The 16,407-nt window shown below is 39.5% G+C and overlaps 1 protein-coding gene across 9 annotated transcripts in view; it reads right to left on the bottom strand.

The window, feature by feature from the left end:
* LOC103005791 (calpain-3) overlaps nt 1-16,407 on the bottom strand; it is a 128,703-nt gene that overhangs the window by 106,010 nt on the left and 6,286 nt on the right. For 8 of the 9 annotated variants that reach the window (XR_009007794.1, XR_009007795.1, XM_057544756.1 and 5 more), the window contains 2 exons: nt 8,889-9,016; nt 5,143-5,325 (listed from right to left, as the gene is read on the bottom strand). Coding sequence is in view for 7 of the 9 variants with exons in the window: in XM_057544756.1 (XP_057400739.1) it covers nt 5,143-5,325; nt 8,889-9,016 (311 nt within the window). In the remaining 2 variants the exon portion in view is untranslated. Of the gene's footprint in view, nt 1-5,142; nt 5,326-8,888; nt 9,017-10,522; nt 13,309-16,407 lie in introns of those variants that run through there. The other variant, XM_057544757.1, reaches the window with a different exon arrangement.

The following is a 16,407-nucleotide window of genomic DNA, read 5'->3' on the forward strand; positions in this document are numbered from 1 at the left end:
GTTTTATGACACAAAATATGGTCTTGGTGAATGTTCCGTGTGAGCTTGAGAAGAATGTGTATTCTACTGTTGTTGGATGAGGGAGACTATAGATGTCAATTATAGCCAGTTGATTGATGGTGCTTTTGAATTAGAATATGTCCTTATTGATCTTCTCCCTGCTGAATCTGTCCATTCCTGATAGAAGGGTGTTAAGGTCTCTAATTATAATAGTGGATTCATCTACTTCTAATTGCAGTTCTGTCATTCTTGCCTCAAGTATTTTGATGCTTTGTTATCAGGCACATACACATTAAGGTTTGTTGATTGTTATGTTTTCTCAAAGAATGACCCCTTTATCATTACATAATGGCCTTCTTTATCCCTGATAACTTTCCCTGTTTTGAAGTTAGCTCTTTCTGAAATTAATATAACTACTCCTATTTTCTTTTTTTTTTTGAGAGTCAGGAGTTAAGTTTTATTGGGGGCAAAATGAGGACTGCAGCCCAGGAGACAGAGTTTCAGATAACTGAAAAACTGCTCTGCTATTTTCTTTTTTAAAGATCATAATACTATCATTTATTGGATGAAAAAAACAAAGAGGAAAAAGAATTGTCTTGGAATGTTTGGGGGAAAAACAGCTTGCTTATAAGTAAAATTCTTTCTCTTTGAAATGAGTTAGTAAAAAAGAAAACAATCTTCATTATATGAAATAACATCACCAGGTAGGAAAAGCAGCACACAAGAATATATTTTTGGATATAAAAATGTATATTTATATTTATATATAGTTATGCCATCAGCAGCATTCAAAATTAGCTGAGTATCTATACAGTTACACAAATTGGTTAATGTTTTAACGAAGTGTTTTAAAAGCTCATCATATTAGAACAGGCACAATATTCTGAAGGCATATAAATTCCCCATGGGTTTTTGAACATCTTTACCCTCGACTTCACAATCAGAATGTACAAAAGCAGTGAAAGATCAGAGTTCAGAGGTGTTTTATTTTTCTTTTCCTTGTTCAAAGTGCCTAAGTCAAGCAAATATATTGAAAAAGGCAAAATAAACACTTTTCATAGCAGAAGATTGCAAGATTGCATGTAAACTATGATTCTCCTTCAGGATATTACACAAGTACAAGGTACACCCGTACTTAGAATAAGGCTCATTACCTCTTCCTGCAGCATGAATGTTCAACAGGCAGAGGCAACATTCTGCCCAGGGACCAGTCTCAATTTGGTCTCAAAGAATGCCTCCCAAGGATCCACAAGGATAATAAGTCTAGGCAGCCATTTATATCAGGGAACTTTTGTCCCCAGTATGTCTACTTTTTGGTGCTGTCTATTAAATGTAGTAACATTACTTTGTTGTGAATATACACATTAGTGTTATTACCATGCTGTGGACTGACCTTTCACTCCAAATAGCCATGTTCCCCCCGTCTAGTGAACTCACTCTTCCCTGGTTTCAGTTCACCCCGTCTATAGAAAATTTTTTTTACATTTCCAAGCCCAGTGTCAGTTTATCAGCTCCTGCTAAGAAGGATATAATTTTATTTGGTCAATTTACATTAACAATATGGTCGGCCTGTTAAACTTTAGCCATTCTAATAGGTGTGTGGTAGTACGTCACTGTTGTTTTAATTTGCAATTCCCTAATGACTACTGGCATTGAACATATTTTTCAAGTGCTTATTTGTCACTTGTATATCTTCTTCGTGAAATATCTGTTTAAATCTTTTGTTTATTAGATTATTTTCTTAAATTTTGAGAGTTCTTTCTATATTATATCAATACATACAACTTCTTTATTATATATATACTTTGCAAATATTTTCTCTTAGTCTATGAATTATCTTTTCATTCTCTTCATATAGCCTTTGAATGGGCAGGCAGTTTTACTTTTGGTTATGTCCATTTAACCCATTTTTTCTTTTGTGGATCATGCTTTTGGTGTAATATCTAAGACACTTTGCCTGATTCAAGGTTTCAAGATTTTCTTCATTGTTGTCTAGAAGTTTTATAGTTTTAGGTTTTACATTTAGGTCTATATTGTATTTTGAGTAATTTTTTTTTTTTTGATTGACGTTTCATTCTTGTTTGTGGCAACTTCGGAGCTCCTCACGTGCCAGACTGGAAATTACAAGTCCTTGCCTTTTCATTTTGTTCAAGTTTTTTTGTTTGTTTGTATTTTGTTTTTGCGGTTATAATAAATTTTAAAGTTTAAAATTTCTAAGTAATTGAATCAATCAATCTTTTTCCTTATGGTTCTTCAGTTTTTCTCACACTAATAAGATTTTTTTAATTCTACATTTTTTCCTATTTTTTTAAAAATTACTGCATTTTATTTATCTTTTTATTTTATGTATTTATTTATTTATTTATGGCTGTGTTGGGTCTTTGTGTCTGTGCGAGGGCTTTCTCTAGTTGTGGCAAGCGGGGGCCACTCTTCATCGCGGTGCGCGGGCCTCTCACTATCGCGGCCTCTCCCTTTGCGGAGCACAGGCTCCAGACGCGCAGGCTCAGTAATTGTGGCTCACGGGCCTAGTTGCTCCGCGGCATGTGGGATCTTCCCAAACCAGGGCTCGAACCCGTGTCCCCTGCATTGGCAGGCAGATGACCAACCACTGCGCCACCAGGGAAGCCCTTTTTTCCTATTTTTATTTTTTGTGTGCTTTATTTTTATTTATCTGGAATTCATTTTTGCTAATGTTCTGAGGTTAGGACCTAACTTACATTTTTTTTCCAAGTGGTTAATCTAATTTTCCTAGCACAAAGATAAATACAAATAATGGAAATATAAACTAGTACACAACCTCTATGGGAGGCAATTTGGAAACATCTATCAAAAGTACAGATGTACAAACCATTTGATCAGAAATTATACTTCTATGACTCTGGTCTATGGATATACTTGCATGTATGCAAAATGACACATATACAAGGTTATTCATGAAGTAAGTAGTTGTAAAACAGTATCAGAAACAACTTTAAAGTCTACTAGCAGGGATTAACTAAATGAATCACAGTGTAACCATATAATAGAAACTATGTAGCTGTTTTAAAGAAATTAGAAACTACCACATTGGTAAAGGGAAAAAAAAGCAAGGTACAGAATAATGTGTAAAGATGATATCATTTGTGTCAGCAAAGGAAAAAACAAAGAATACATTAGTCATATTGTATAGGCATAAATTATCTCTGGAAGGATACATAGAAAACTGGAAACACTGATTACTTTCAAGGATGGAATGAGGTAGCTCAAGGACAAATGGTGAGGGAGACTTTTCACTATATACACCTTTCTTTTTCACATCTTTATTGGAGTATAAATGCCTTACAATGTTGTGTTAGTTTCTGCTGTACAACAAAGTGAATCAGCTATATGTATACATATATCCCCATATCCCCTCCCTCTTGAACCTCCTTCCCACCCTCCCTATCCCATCCCTCTAGGTCATCACAAAGCACCGAGCTGATCTCCCTGTGTATATACACCTTTGTACAATGTGCTTATTAAAAAAATAGATAAAAATTAAAAAGCCCAACTTAGATATCACCTCTAAAACAAAATAAAACAAAAATAGTGGGAGTTTAGTAAAAGGAAAAAAATGTTTTAAATATTAATGCTTTAAATATAAATAAATAATGAATTAAATATAAATAACAAATACACAGGGATTTTTTATGCTATTAGTATTTTCAGTCAAAAAAAGTAATTGAATTATATTCATAAGGCAGTAACAGAGTAGGTGGCAGGATTATGGGTATTTTAATTTTTCTTCTTTTCAATATTTTCTATTTTTCCTTCAATGAACACATTTCTGTGATAAAATAAGTCGTTTATATTTTTTAAATTTATTTATTTATTTATTTATTTTTGGCTGCGTTGGGTCTTCGTTGATGCACGCGGGCTTTTCTCTAGTTGCGGCGAGCAGGGGTTACTCTTCGTTGCGGTGTGTGGGCTTCTCATTGCGGTGGCTTCTCTTGTTGCAGAGCATGGGCTCTAGGTGCGTGGGCTTCAGTAGTTGTAGTGTGCAGGCTCAGCAGTTGTGGCACATGGGCTTAGTTGCTCCATGGCATGTGGGATCTTCCTGAACCAGGGCTCGAACCCGCATCCCCTGCATTGGCAAGTGGATTCTTAACCACTACACCACCAGGGAAGTCCCAAAATAAGATTTTTTAATATTAAAATTTTAAAATAGAAATAAGTTGAAACTATGAAAAAAATCACTATGTTGAATGCTTTCTGTAGCTCATATAAGATGTTCATTATTTGGGTAAAAATAAAAAGACTGGAGAATTTAAAGACAATATTGGTAAAAATGGAAGAAGAATCTCCTTCTACTACTATCTTCCAGTTCATGCGACCCACACACAAACAGCTTTGATCAAATGGTTGGTTCCAGAAAATTCCTGGACAACTATTCAAGTCTAAGGTAACTCATGTTATTCTAAGGAGGTAAAATGAAATTCTGAAGACATGTTAGTTCACATTAGCACCTATCAAGTTAACAGGGTGTGGGCTTCCCTGGTGGCACAGTGGTTAAGAATCTGCCTGCCAATGTAGGGGACATGGGTTCAAGCCCTGGTCCGGGAAGATCCCACATGCCGCGGAGCCACTAGGCCTGTGCGCCACAACTGCTGAGCCTGGGCTCTAGAGCCTGGGAGCCACAACTGCTGAGCCCGCGTGCTGCAACTACTGAAGCCCGTTTGCCTAGAGCCCGTGCTCCGCAACAAGAGAAGCCACCGCAATGAGAGGCCTGTTCACCGCAATGAAGAGTAGCCCCTGCTCGCCGCAACTAGAGAAAGCCTGTGCACAGCAACGGAGACCCAATGCAGCCAAAAATAAATAAATAAATTTATTTAAAAAAAAAAAGTTAACAGGATGCTTTTTTAGAAGGATGTGTAGGGTAGAGAATGTCCTCAGTCAAACATATAGGATGTGTTAAGAGTGTCATCTTCACAAATGTCTGAGAATAATTTTTGTCATCAAGCCTGCATTCACCTGCACAGGTGAAAAGATGAAATTTCTCAGAACAATATCCCAGCAAATAAGCCAAACCAGTTTTCTATGGTGATGTATTATCTATTTAGGCAACTGGTATTCACAATCAGGTTTTCTTAAGTTCTTTATGTGTTAAGTAATGTGCAAAAATACCTTTGCTTGGGAGGAATCTGCAGCTGCTCAAAGTACAATTGGCCCAGGGAGTTTATGCTCATCACAACCTCTTCTTCAGATACCAAGTCTATCTTGAATGGGTTTGCTGTGATGCGACACTTCAGATCTCCTTTTCCATTTGCCAATACGAGACTGCCTGTATCCCCTGAGCATGAAATCAGCCTGGAAAACAAGGCAGGAAGAGAAAAATAAATTGCTATAGGTTTACATGGCTCAATGCAATTCTCAATTCAAATTAGTAAATCAACATTCATGTGACATAGCACAGATAAGGCAGTAGAGAGCTGTAATTGAGAGCACGGGCTTTGGTGTCAGAAAGCCTGGACTAAACATAGCTCTCCCACGCACTAGGTGTATAACTGTGGACAAGTTAATCTTTCTAGTTCTTGGTTTCCTCATCTGTAAAGTGGAAATGATAAAAGCAAGAACAAATAGAACTTTTTGAGAGGATGAAATGAGATCACACATGTAAAGCACTTGGCACAGAGTCTGGCACATAATAAGCGCTCAGTAAATGTTAGCTCTCATCATCATTATTACTTTGGTCTGGACAGTCTAGTAACAAGTTGGTGCATAGAATTTAAACATTTTGCTTTTCTTTCTCGTTCCAACCCTACACTCAGAAACTGAGGAAATAACACAGATTGGGTTATTTTTTTTTTAACTTTTTAATTTATTATTATTTATTTTTATTATTTATTTTTGGCTGTGTTGGGTCTTCATTCCTGTGCGAGGGCTTTCTCTAGTTGCAGCAAGCGGGGGCCACTCTTCATCGCGGTGCGTGGGCCTCTCACTGTCGTGGCCTCTCTTGTTGTGGAGCACAGGCTCCAGACGCGCAGGCTCAGTAGTTGTGGCTCACGGGCCGAGTTGCTCCGCGGCATGTGGGATCTTCCCAGACCAGGGCTCGAACCCGTGTCTCCTGCATTGGCAGGCAGATTCTCAACCACTGCGCCACCAGGGAAGCCCACAGATTGGGTTATTGATTCACTCAGTCCAAAGTGAGATGGAAAGGTGAAACTTTTGTTTATTTATCAACTGACTTCCAACAGCCCAATCTGACACGTAGACTTTTAGGATGCTTTGGATCCCCAGGAGTTAAATAAGCTCAGAGACAGCACTTAAAATCCCTAGGTCTATCATCAGGAAAAAAACGAGACTCAAATCAACAGAATTAAAAATGAAAAAGGAGAAGTAACAACTGGCACTGCAGAAATACAAAGGATCATGAGAGAATACCATAAGCAACTATAAACCAATAAAATGGACAACCTGGAAGAAATGGACAAATGCTTAGAAAAGTACAAACTCCCAAGACTGAACCAGGAAGAAATAGAAGATATGAACAGACCAATCACAAGCACTGAAATTGAAACTGTGATTAAAAATCTTCCAACAAACAAAAGCCCAGGGCCAGATGGCTTCACAGGTGAATTCTATCAAACATTTAGAGAAGAGCTAACACCTATCCTTCTCATATTCTTCCAAAATATAGCAGAGGGAGGAACACTCCCAAACTCATTCTATGAGGCCACCATCATCCTGATACCAAAACCAAACAAAGATATCAAAAAAAGAGAAAATTACAGGCCAATACCACTGATGAACATAGATGCAAAAATCCTCCACAAAATACTAGCAAACAGAATCCAACAGCACACTGAGAGGATCATATGCCATGATCAACTGGGGTTTATCCCAGGAATGCAAGGATTCTTCAATATACAGAAATCAATCAATGTGATACACCATATTAACAAATTTAAGGAGAAAAACCATATGATAATCTCGATAGATGCAGAAAAAGCTTTTGACAAAATTCAACACCCATTTATGATAAAAACTCTCCAGAAAGTGGGCATGTATGACAACCAGAAAGTAAATGACTTAATATGGAGGAATTATTAGCTTACAACATCATGGAAGGTTTGAGGTAGCAGGTTCCTGGCTGAGTGTCCAGTAATGACTCCTAGAAAAATACTGCATAACTGCAGGCCAACAGAACTTCTCTCTCAGCTGGAATCAGGAAGCTGGGTAATCAGAAGTCAATGTGGCAACTGCTGGGCTCCAGGATCATGCCAACTTAGCTGCAATCCAGAGATCGGGAAACCACTGCCCTAACTAGTGGCTCTAGTGTCATTCTATAGCTGCTGATGCACACCAACAAAATGGGAGACTCAGTTCTGAAATCAAGATAACTCTAAGTGCATCTGATTGGTGGAATCTGAATTACATCAGAAACTAGCTACATGGGAGTCTGGGAAATGGAGAAATGTAGTTTTTAGTTACTACAGTAGCCAAAGGTCCTCTAGAAAAAGGCTGAAATAGAAGCAAAACTAATATACCATATTTACTACACAATGCGAATAACACCCTGACTCCAAAACCTGGCAAAGATAGCACAGAAAAACTATAGACTAATGTTACTTATGAACACAGATGTAAAAATGTTAAAGGTCTACTAGTAAAATGAATCGTCCAGGAGAGTAAAAAATAATGTAATGTGACCAAGAGGAAATACACACACACACACACACACACACACACACATACACACACTCTCTCTCTCTCTTTCTCTCATTTGCCAAACTGCAAAGCCATGAGAATAGTCCCTTTTTAATCCTTATTTCCTAAGTTCTTAGCATATAGTAGTGGCTCAGTGATATATTTTAAATTTATGATAGTTCTAGCATAGCTAAATTAATTTCTCCTTATAATTTATGAACTTTTTTTTTTGGCTGTGTCAGGTCTTAATTGCAACACGCAGGATCTCTTTTGTGGCATGTGGGCTCTTTTGTTGCGGTGCGCAGGCTCTTCACTGCAGCACGTGAACTTCTCTCTAGTTGCGGCGTGTGGGCTCCAGAGCGCATGGGCTCTGTAGTTGTGGCATGCAGGCTTAGCTGCCCTGCGGCATGTGGGATCTTAGTTCCCTGACCAAGGATCGAACCTGCGTCCCCTGCATTGGAAGGCGGACTCTTTACCACTGGACCACCAGGGAAGTCCCATAATTTATTAACTTTTTATTAGATTTTCATGGAAAAAATAATCTACATAAAACTATGATAATAATGTAGTGAAAATTAAAGCATCTGGCATAATCTTATATTCCCTTAGTGACATGATATAAAGAAAATAACAAACCAACAGACAGAACCAAGTTAAAATATCACCGGAAAATGTGCTGAGAATTGATGCAGATTCTGCAGGTATATGAAAAATGCTTTAATCCCCAAAGATTTTTTTTCCACCTAGAAACTGATTATTAATTTATCTCTGACTCTAAGACAGATTACACGTTAGACTTCTGAGACTGCCGTTAATTAAAAGTGAGTCAGTCTAACTGTATAAATTACTGTAAGCATGGGAGTTTGGCTAGTACATTGGATCTCTGGAGCCCTGCTGCTCATCTGAGTGAGTCAATTAAACAGCTCTCCTGCTTGCTCCCAAAGTCTGGCTGATAAACCGCTTACTTTGTGAGGAGGAGAGAAGATCAGAAGCTCTGCTTCTCCCCATTAATAAGTGCTGATGAGTCAAATGGTGGAGGAAGAGAGTACAGAATGGATAACATCAAAATGGATAAATTTATCCCCAAATAACTGAAAACTAACTCTGCAAATGGTTGTATTTTTGAAGAAACAAAATATGAGTCTCATACAAAAGCTGCTACTCAAGGTATGATAGAAGAACATATTAAGGGTGTATCCAAGGTAGCGTGTTTCTTGGCTTACCTTACAGGGCTTGGCTTGCTTGTGAGGACATCAGGAACTTCATATCTGGGTTTCAAGGGTGTTTCTTCATTGATTTTAAGCCTGAAAATATTTCCCTCTATACCATAAACTTCAGCCAGGAGAGGAACCTGGGAACACACACGAGATTAGTTTCAACAGGTTACCCAGGTCAGTTCTACAAATTACGATAATTAGAAAACTATGCTTAAATTATTATAGGCCAAGCAAACTGGAGAACAACGGCAATCATGAAGGAAAGGCTCCCCAATCTATATGTACTTGCTTGGCTCTACCTGTAGTAGAAACAAACAACTCCTATGTGTTCTATGGTTAGGCAAACATATAATTGTCCAGACCAGGACTGTTAAGAGTGAGAGGGCTCTCTATTAATAATGATGGTGGATGACAAGCATAAACTGAAACTGCCCTTGCAAAATTGGGACATGTGGCCCACTGCATCTATGATAAAGCACAGGTATCTTAAGAATAAGAGTTTGGTGTTAAAACTAGAGTAACTGGATTCCAGTTGAACGAAAGATGAAGGGTAACAAGCCACAGAATAGAAAAGAATAGACAGTAAAATGGTGGTCATTGGGGTTCTCTACTGTAGATGAATAAGGCTTCCTGCGCTAAAATCAAGGCACTTCCTGTACACTTAGGTTAAGGTCTGGGGAACTTTCTCTAGAGGCTGGGATATTCTCAGCTTTCTCAAGAGGGTGGAGAATTTAGGTTAAATACTGCCTACGATGAAAGATGGAAGCAACATAGAATCATAAAGACAATACAGATTTTGAAAAATAAAACAATAACAAACAACAAACTCTGGAGGCAGAGATGGCTGGATTTAGATTACAAAACGAGGCATCAAGATTAGGGAAATATCTTAAGCCAGTGGTTCTCAACTGATGTGCCACGCTGCACTGGTTGCAAATCATTAAGTACCGTAGGATGCCAAATTCTGGTTACAACTGGGTCTGCGTATTGTTTCTATAATGTCTGTTAAACGAAAGGCTAAGCTGGGTAGCCTGTGTGAGGTAACACACAGAACAGGTATGATGCGGTGCAAGCAAGATATAGGAAGCAGGGATAATATTAATGCAGCACCAAAAAACAAAAGCAAAAACAGAAACAATCCCTCCCCCCCAAAACGATGTTACTGGAACCTTGCTTCTTCAGAATATAGGAGAGTAGTCAGGGCACTTGAACAGTGACAGGACACTGAAGAGTGACCAGGTAAATAATGGTAAATAGGCTGTGGCTGCTTTTACAGACATTCTTTTTTTTTTTTTTTTTTTTTTTTTTTATAAATTTATTTATTTTTGGCTGTGTTGGGTCTTCGTTTCTGTGCGAGGGCTTTCTCTAGTTGTGGCGAGCGGGGGCCAATCTTCATCGCGGTGCGCGGGCCTCTCACTGTTGCGGCCTCTCTTGCTGTGGAGCACAGGCTCCAGACGCGCAAGCTCAGTAGTTGTGGCTCACGGGCCCAGTTGCTCCACGGCATATGGGATCTTCCCAGACCAGGGCGCGAACCCGTGTCCCCTGCATTGGCAGGCAGATTCTCAACCACTGCGCCACCAGGGAAGCCCCTACAGACATTCTTAAAACAAGGTTATGATGTAGTACTGATCACACAATAATAATTTTTTTCCCCAGCTTTATTGAGAAATAATTGGCATGTTGTGTAAGTTTAAGTTGTACAACTCCTTGATTTGATACTTATATATTGCAAAAATGATCACCACCATAGCATTAGCTAACATCTGCATCAAGTCACATAATTACCATTTCCTTTTTGTGGTGAGAACATTTAAGATCTACTCTCTTAGCAACTTTCAAGTATATAATAGAGTATTATTAACTACAATCCCTATGCTGTTAGTCATCTTATTATAGTTGGAAGTTTGTACTCTTTGGCCAACACCTCCCCCTTTCCCCCACCCCCAATCATACTGTAATTACTGCTTATATGTTTAATATTCATTTGTATATTTGATTTACTTCAAGTGTGCCATCAGAATTCTAAGATTTGAAAATGTATCCAAATATAAGGCTGAAATCCTGTTAGATTATGTATTCCCTCCCAAGTTAGACATAAGTTTCCACTACTCTCTCAAATTTAATTCAACTAACATTTATTTGGCATCTAATATTGCGAAGTGCTGATTGCTGTGAAAAGGATGGCTAAACTCTTAGGGAGAGTGCAATTTAGAGGCAACACCTATATAGTAACCGTAAAGCGTTTTATGATAAATGCTGAGACAGGACAAGGACATGTGCTGCGGGAGAACAAGGAAGGGGAATATTGATGACTGTAAGAAGAGGGGTTCTGGGACATCTCTCTGGAGGAAGAGGGACTTAAGCAGGGCCTTGAGGGATTAGTAGGACTTTGGGTAGGCAAAAATGGGCAAGAACATCCTAAGCAGAGGGCACGCAGGTTGTCTGCTTATATGTGATCAACAAATTGCATTTAGTTTATATACTCAGAGATCCTCCCATTATTAGTAAAATAACTTTCTTAAAAAATTTTTATTTTTTTAAACCAAAGACTGGTCTGATATGTTCTGTTCTTGAGGCTGCAGCCTAGTAAAGAATCCTAATTATATGAGAGAAGGTAGCAATAACCCTGCTTTTCCTATAATAAGCCTAGGCAAGCAAACATACAAATCAGAGTCAAAGCCCCACTTTGTTTTCATTTTAACTTAATTAAGCAAACCAATTTTGCCAATAGGTAACCCTTTGCAAAGTCAATATCCAGATTCATTCTTATCTCTTATTATCATCAACATAGCTTCATATTCCAAGCACATAATTTCCTTAGACCTTAGTATACATTTGCTTGTATGATCTGGCTCATGCTGTTTTTACTGGCTTAAAAAATCAACAGCAGCAGACTCTCAGAAGTCCAATAAGTAAAGCTACTTGGATTGAAGACAGCAGGAAGTGGCTCAGAGCCTCTACGGTTGAGCCCCCTCCCCTCCCTGCACTGAGTCCTGAGACACCTCTACGGAAACCTCAGGGCTCTGCGCGTGACAGTTTATAAACCACTTCCCTGGGCTTCTTAACTGCCAGTTATTGTCCAATTCTTCAACCAAAACTGGGCTGTCAAAAAGTCAGGACATGAATGTTACATCCTTCTATCTAAAACATTAAGAATTTCTAAACATTTCTGTTCTCTAGAGACCTGTTTGGACATTTATTTTAAAATAATATACAAATAAATTATTGAATCTCTATTAGTGATTAAAAATGACAATAAAAAATACATTGTTACAGAAGTTAGATTGCATAAACTCAGAATTATTTAATGTTAATATTTAGAGAATAGCAGTAAAAACTGCAGCAAGATGGATTTATGTAAAATAAGTGAAGAAACATAAAATTAAACATTTAAAATAAGGTGAGACAGCATGGGTTTTGCTCCCCTAGAAAGATTTAAGATGTGTAAATGTCCTCCTACACAGAGAAGATGAAATAAATCCTCAAAGAAAGGAATACCTTTTGGAGGTTCATTTTAGTACCACAAGTCTCTACTTGGTTTTTCATTCAGAGGCTCACCTCTCATAATCTGGGAGAGCATAAATCCCCTTTTCCTATCTTATTTCTCCCATACTGAATAAAAATAAAACCCAGTAGTTCGTCATCCCTAAGTCTAGTTTTTTTGGCCACAAGGGCAAAAATATGAGACAGGTTATAAAAATCATGGTGGTAAAAACAGCCTTGTCTATACATTCAAGCAGTGGAATGATCACAGTTCCATTAAAAGTTTTTTTTTTTAAATTTCACCCAGAACTAGTAGAGACTATGACTGAGTTAACAGAACAGCTCTCGAACACATATTTAAATGGTGGTGGGTATTAATAAGGGAAATTATGACCCCATCAACTTCTCCATGATGGGTAGATCTTGCTTGTCCTCTGGAACTAGGTCTCTCTACTATATTATAAGGAATAGTTAACCTAAAAGGCCTAGAGGAGTGAGCAAGGACCTCTCTCAGCTATTGGTCAAGACCTTCCAGGATTCAGAGAATGGTCTAAGATTTATTAAATTGCTGTAGAGCACTTATTGCCCCTTCCGTAGTTGTAGCCAGTTGGTTTATTGCAAGCACTGATTCTCTATGGAGAACACTGGCAAGTTCACGCTGGGCATTAGCATGTTCCCCAAGGACAATTAGCCTGTCCAGGTATGCTTCTGATTGCTTGGCCAGTTCCCCAATAAGATGCCTGTTCCTGGCCATTTCTGCAGAAACAGTCCTGATTAACCAGTAGTAGTTGTTCCTCATCTGTTGAGGAGGTGGCTGGTTGGGCAAAGCCCCATTGCTTAGATGAAGACGCAAGGGATAACTTCATGGAGGTGCTCAGAGATATCCCTGCATCCTTGGAGAAGCTGTCAGAAGTGTTGTCACCAGTGAAAACTTGCAAACAGGCTGCAAAATAAACATTTTGCCAAATAGTTCATCCATGTCATGAAAAAGCATAAAAATCAGCAACATAAAGTAGGTCAAAGATGTAGGTCTGTTCCAAATAGCCTTGCTAGCAGTGCTTTTTAGGTACACTCAGAAGATAGCATAAATTTCCCTGCTCTGGTGTCACAAGACTAGATCTTCTCTTTTTCTCAATCCAGGTCAAATTTTGACTGAAGGTAAAAAATTGATAATAGTAGAAAAAAAGAGGTCTAAAAATCAGTCAACACTTTACTGATAACTCCTTTAAGATTTTTTTCTGGAAGCTTCTTTATCAAATATCTGATTATTTTGTCATAAGAAATAGGACCCTATGTGAGAAAACTTAGGGATTTGAACCTGCAACCAGCTTTTCTTCAAAGCCTAGGTGTCCTGACCTAGAGGCAACACACAGGGCAACACTTCAGTTTATTTTGTAACATTACTGTGTCCCAGGAACATCATGTTTGCTATGGACTGAATTTTCCCCCCTCCCCAAACCCTCCCCATTCTCCAACCCTTCAATTCATATGTTGAAGCCCTAACCCTCAATGTGATGGCACTTGGAGATGGGGCCTTGGGAGGTGTTTAGGTTTTGATGAGGTCATGAGGGTGGAGTCATGATGGGATTACGCCTTTACAGGAAGAGACCAGAGAGTTAGCTGTCTCTCCATCATGTGAATATACAGTTGACCCTTGAACAGAGATTTGAACAGCATGGGTCCACTTATACATGGATTTTTTTTCAATAAATACTTACTATAGTACCATACAATCCTTGGTTGGTTGAATCGTGGATGTGGAACCCTGTATACTGAGGGCCGACTGTGAAGTCATACTTGGATATTCCACTGCTAACCCCTGCGTTGTTCAAGGGTCAACTGTACACTAAGGAGGTGGCAGTCTACAGGGCAGGAAGTGGGACCTTGATCTTGGGCTTCCCAGACTCCAGAACTGTGAGAAATAAAGGTTTGTTAAGACACCCAGCTTATGTTATAGCAGTGTGAGCTCACTAAGACAACGGTGAATGAAACTTGGTTCTGTTTCCTGGTTGCTTATTAAGTGGCAGGTTGGGAGAAGGGAATTGGGAAGAAGGATTTCAAAAATTAACAACAAAGCCTGACAACAAAATTATTGCTTTAAGAGTTTTAATGGTGTGAGGGCAGGTAGGCACTAATAGTGCTGGGTTTGTCAGAATCTGCCTCATCAGTGAAATCTGAGAACTGCAGCTGTGAGCTGAATATGATCCTCTTAGACTTTGGGCTCTGTCTCTCTGAACCTGAAATAAAAAGCTATCATTCTGAATAAGTGGATGTACGTGGCTTTTTAAAAATCTCCAGACCATATCCATGCCAGATCCTACTGTGAAATCTCCCATGAAACACCCATCTCATCCCAGAAACAACCTCTAATGGAGGCTCCTTGACTATGCAGTGAGCAGGATACAAGGTTCAGACAACTTTAGAAATTACTGTTTGGATCTTTGTTGTCCCTATCAAACTGATAGAGGGCATGAAGCCTTAAGTCCCTATTAGTCATCTCAACTCCAAGGGACAAGGAGGACATTAAAATGACGTTCAGTTCAGAATTTTAGGGTGACCTCCCAAAACATACATTGCATGCATTTGCCTGACATCAGAGCATGCAGATTCCCTGTGCAGCTCTGTTATTTCCAACACCTGAACATTGTGTCTGTTCCAAGGGGTCCTCAAAGTCTGTCTTGGGATCCACGTTGCTGACATCCTGGATCACTTGCCCTTGCTTGTCCGGCTCCTCAGCTCCCTTCTGAGCCATGTGCTGTCTTGCGCTGAGCTCCCATGGGTCCTCCTGGACTGTGGCTTCTTTTCCTTTGAAGGCATCCATATCTGGTGGGCTCTGGTTCTGGCACCTGACGTGAACAGCATTGTCCCTCATAGTTTCAGGATCCAAAGAGAGGTGTGTACAGAGAAGCTGACCTATCGTCTTGTAAAAGGCAGTGTGAGAGGATCCACCACTAACTTCACTGGTGTGGAGCTGCATTGAGAAGTTGCATGTTGGCCCACACTGGTATTCCGAGTGCCTCATTTACTCTGCCTCGGCGTGTGTCGTGTGTCATCACGACAGTGGATTGTTCAGGTGTGCAACAGACTGAGCCTCCCCAAGGACAGAAAGGGATTCTTGCCCTGACCATGGGACAGCTACAACTCTCTGGGGCTCGACACATCAGAGGCAAGAAGGAAAAAGAGCAAATGACAGGAAAAATGAGAAAGGAAGGGATCTGACTGCTGGTATTAAAGGCCTACCGACTCCTGGAAGGTCTCTGGTGGACTCCTTGCATTTCCTGGAGCCAAGTGCTTTTGCTGACCCTGAATACAGGGGTTTGGCTGGGTATTGGGCTATTAGACCACATTCAAATTGCGGGTGGCTCTCTAGGAAAGAAATTAATGCTGCCCCATGTTGTCCCATGAACAGCTTTCAAACTTGGCTACAAAAGGATGTAAAGTTTGGGAGACCTGGATCAGTAGTTGAGGAACTATGACTTCCGGGGTACCATGAGCTGTGAACTCAAAGGTTGCACAGATGCCAAGCAAGGCGGGAAATTCCTCCAGAAAAAAATGAGTGGTATTAAGAAGTAGCACTAGGTTTTGAAGAAAGGCTAACCATCCCTTCAGTGTAGTTAAGAGAAAAGAACTAAGTGTGCTGCTACCACGACTACATCCTTAAGTAACCATAAGTTGGGAAAAAGGGACGGGGATAGAGAACACAAACTGTTGATATGATTCTAGCCCCTATTTTGAATTCAGGCAAGAAAGCTATGTTAGAGGATTCTACACCTTTGAAGTGACTAAAATCTCTAAAACTTCATATGGAAGGTAGCCTTCCTCACCGTGCCATTGCTCCTCCTGCCTGGGAATAAAGTTGAGCCTCCCGGCTAAGTTAAAGGCCTTACAAATGTTACAGAGAACGCCCTGATGTTGTGGGGCAGTGTTTGCTCTGTCTTCTCCAAGAAGATTCCTCAGTGTAATGTTATATGGCAAGCGCTAAGGTAGTCACAAGATCTCTCACAATGCTGCAGTGAAAGTGGGGATGTCTTCTCAGTCTGCT

The sequence above is a fragment of the Balaenoptera acutorostrata genome, chromosome 3, assembly GCF_949987535.1.
Source record: "Balaenoptera acutorostrata chromosome 3, mBalAcu1.1, whole genome shotgun sequence".
NCBI classification, from domain to species: Eukaryota; Metazoa; Chordata; class Mammalia; order Artiodactyla; family Balaenopteridae; genus Balaenoptera; species Balaenoptera acutorostrata.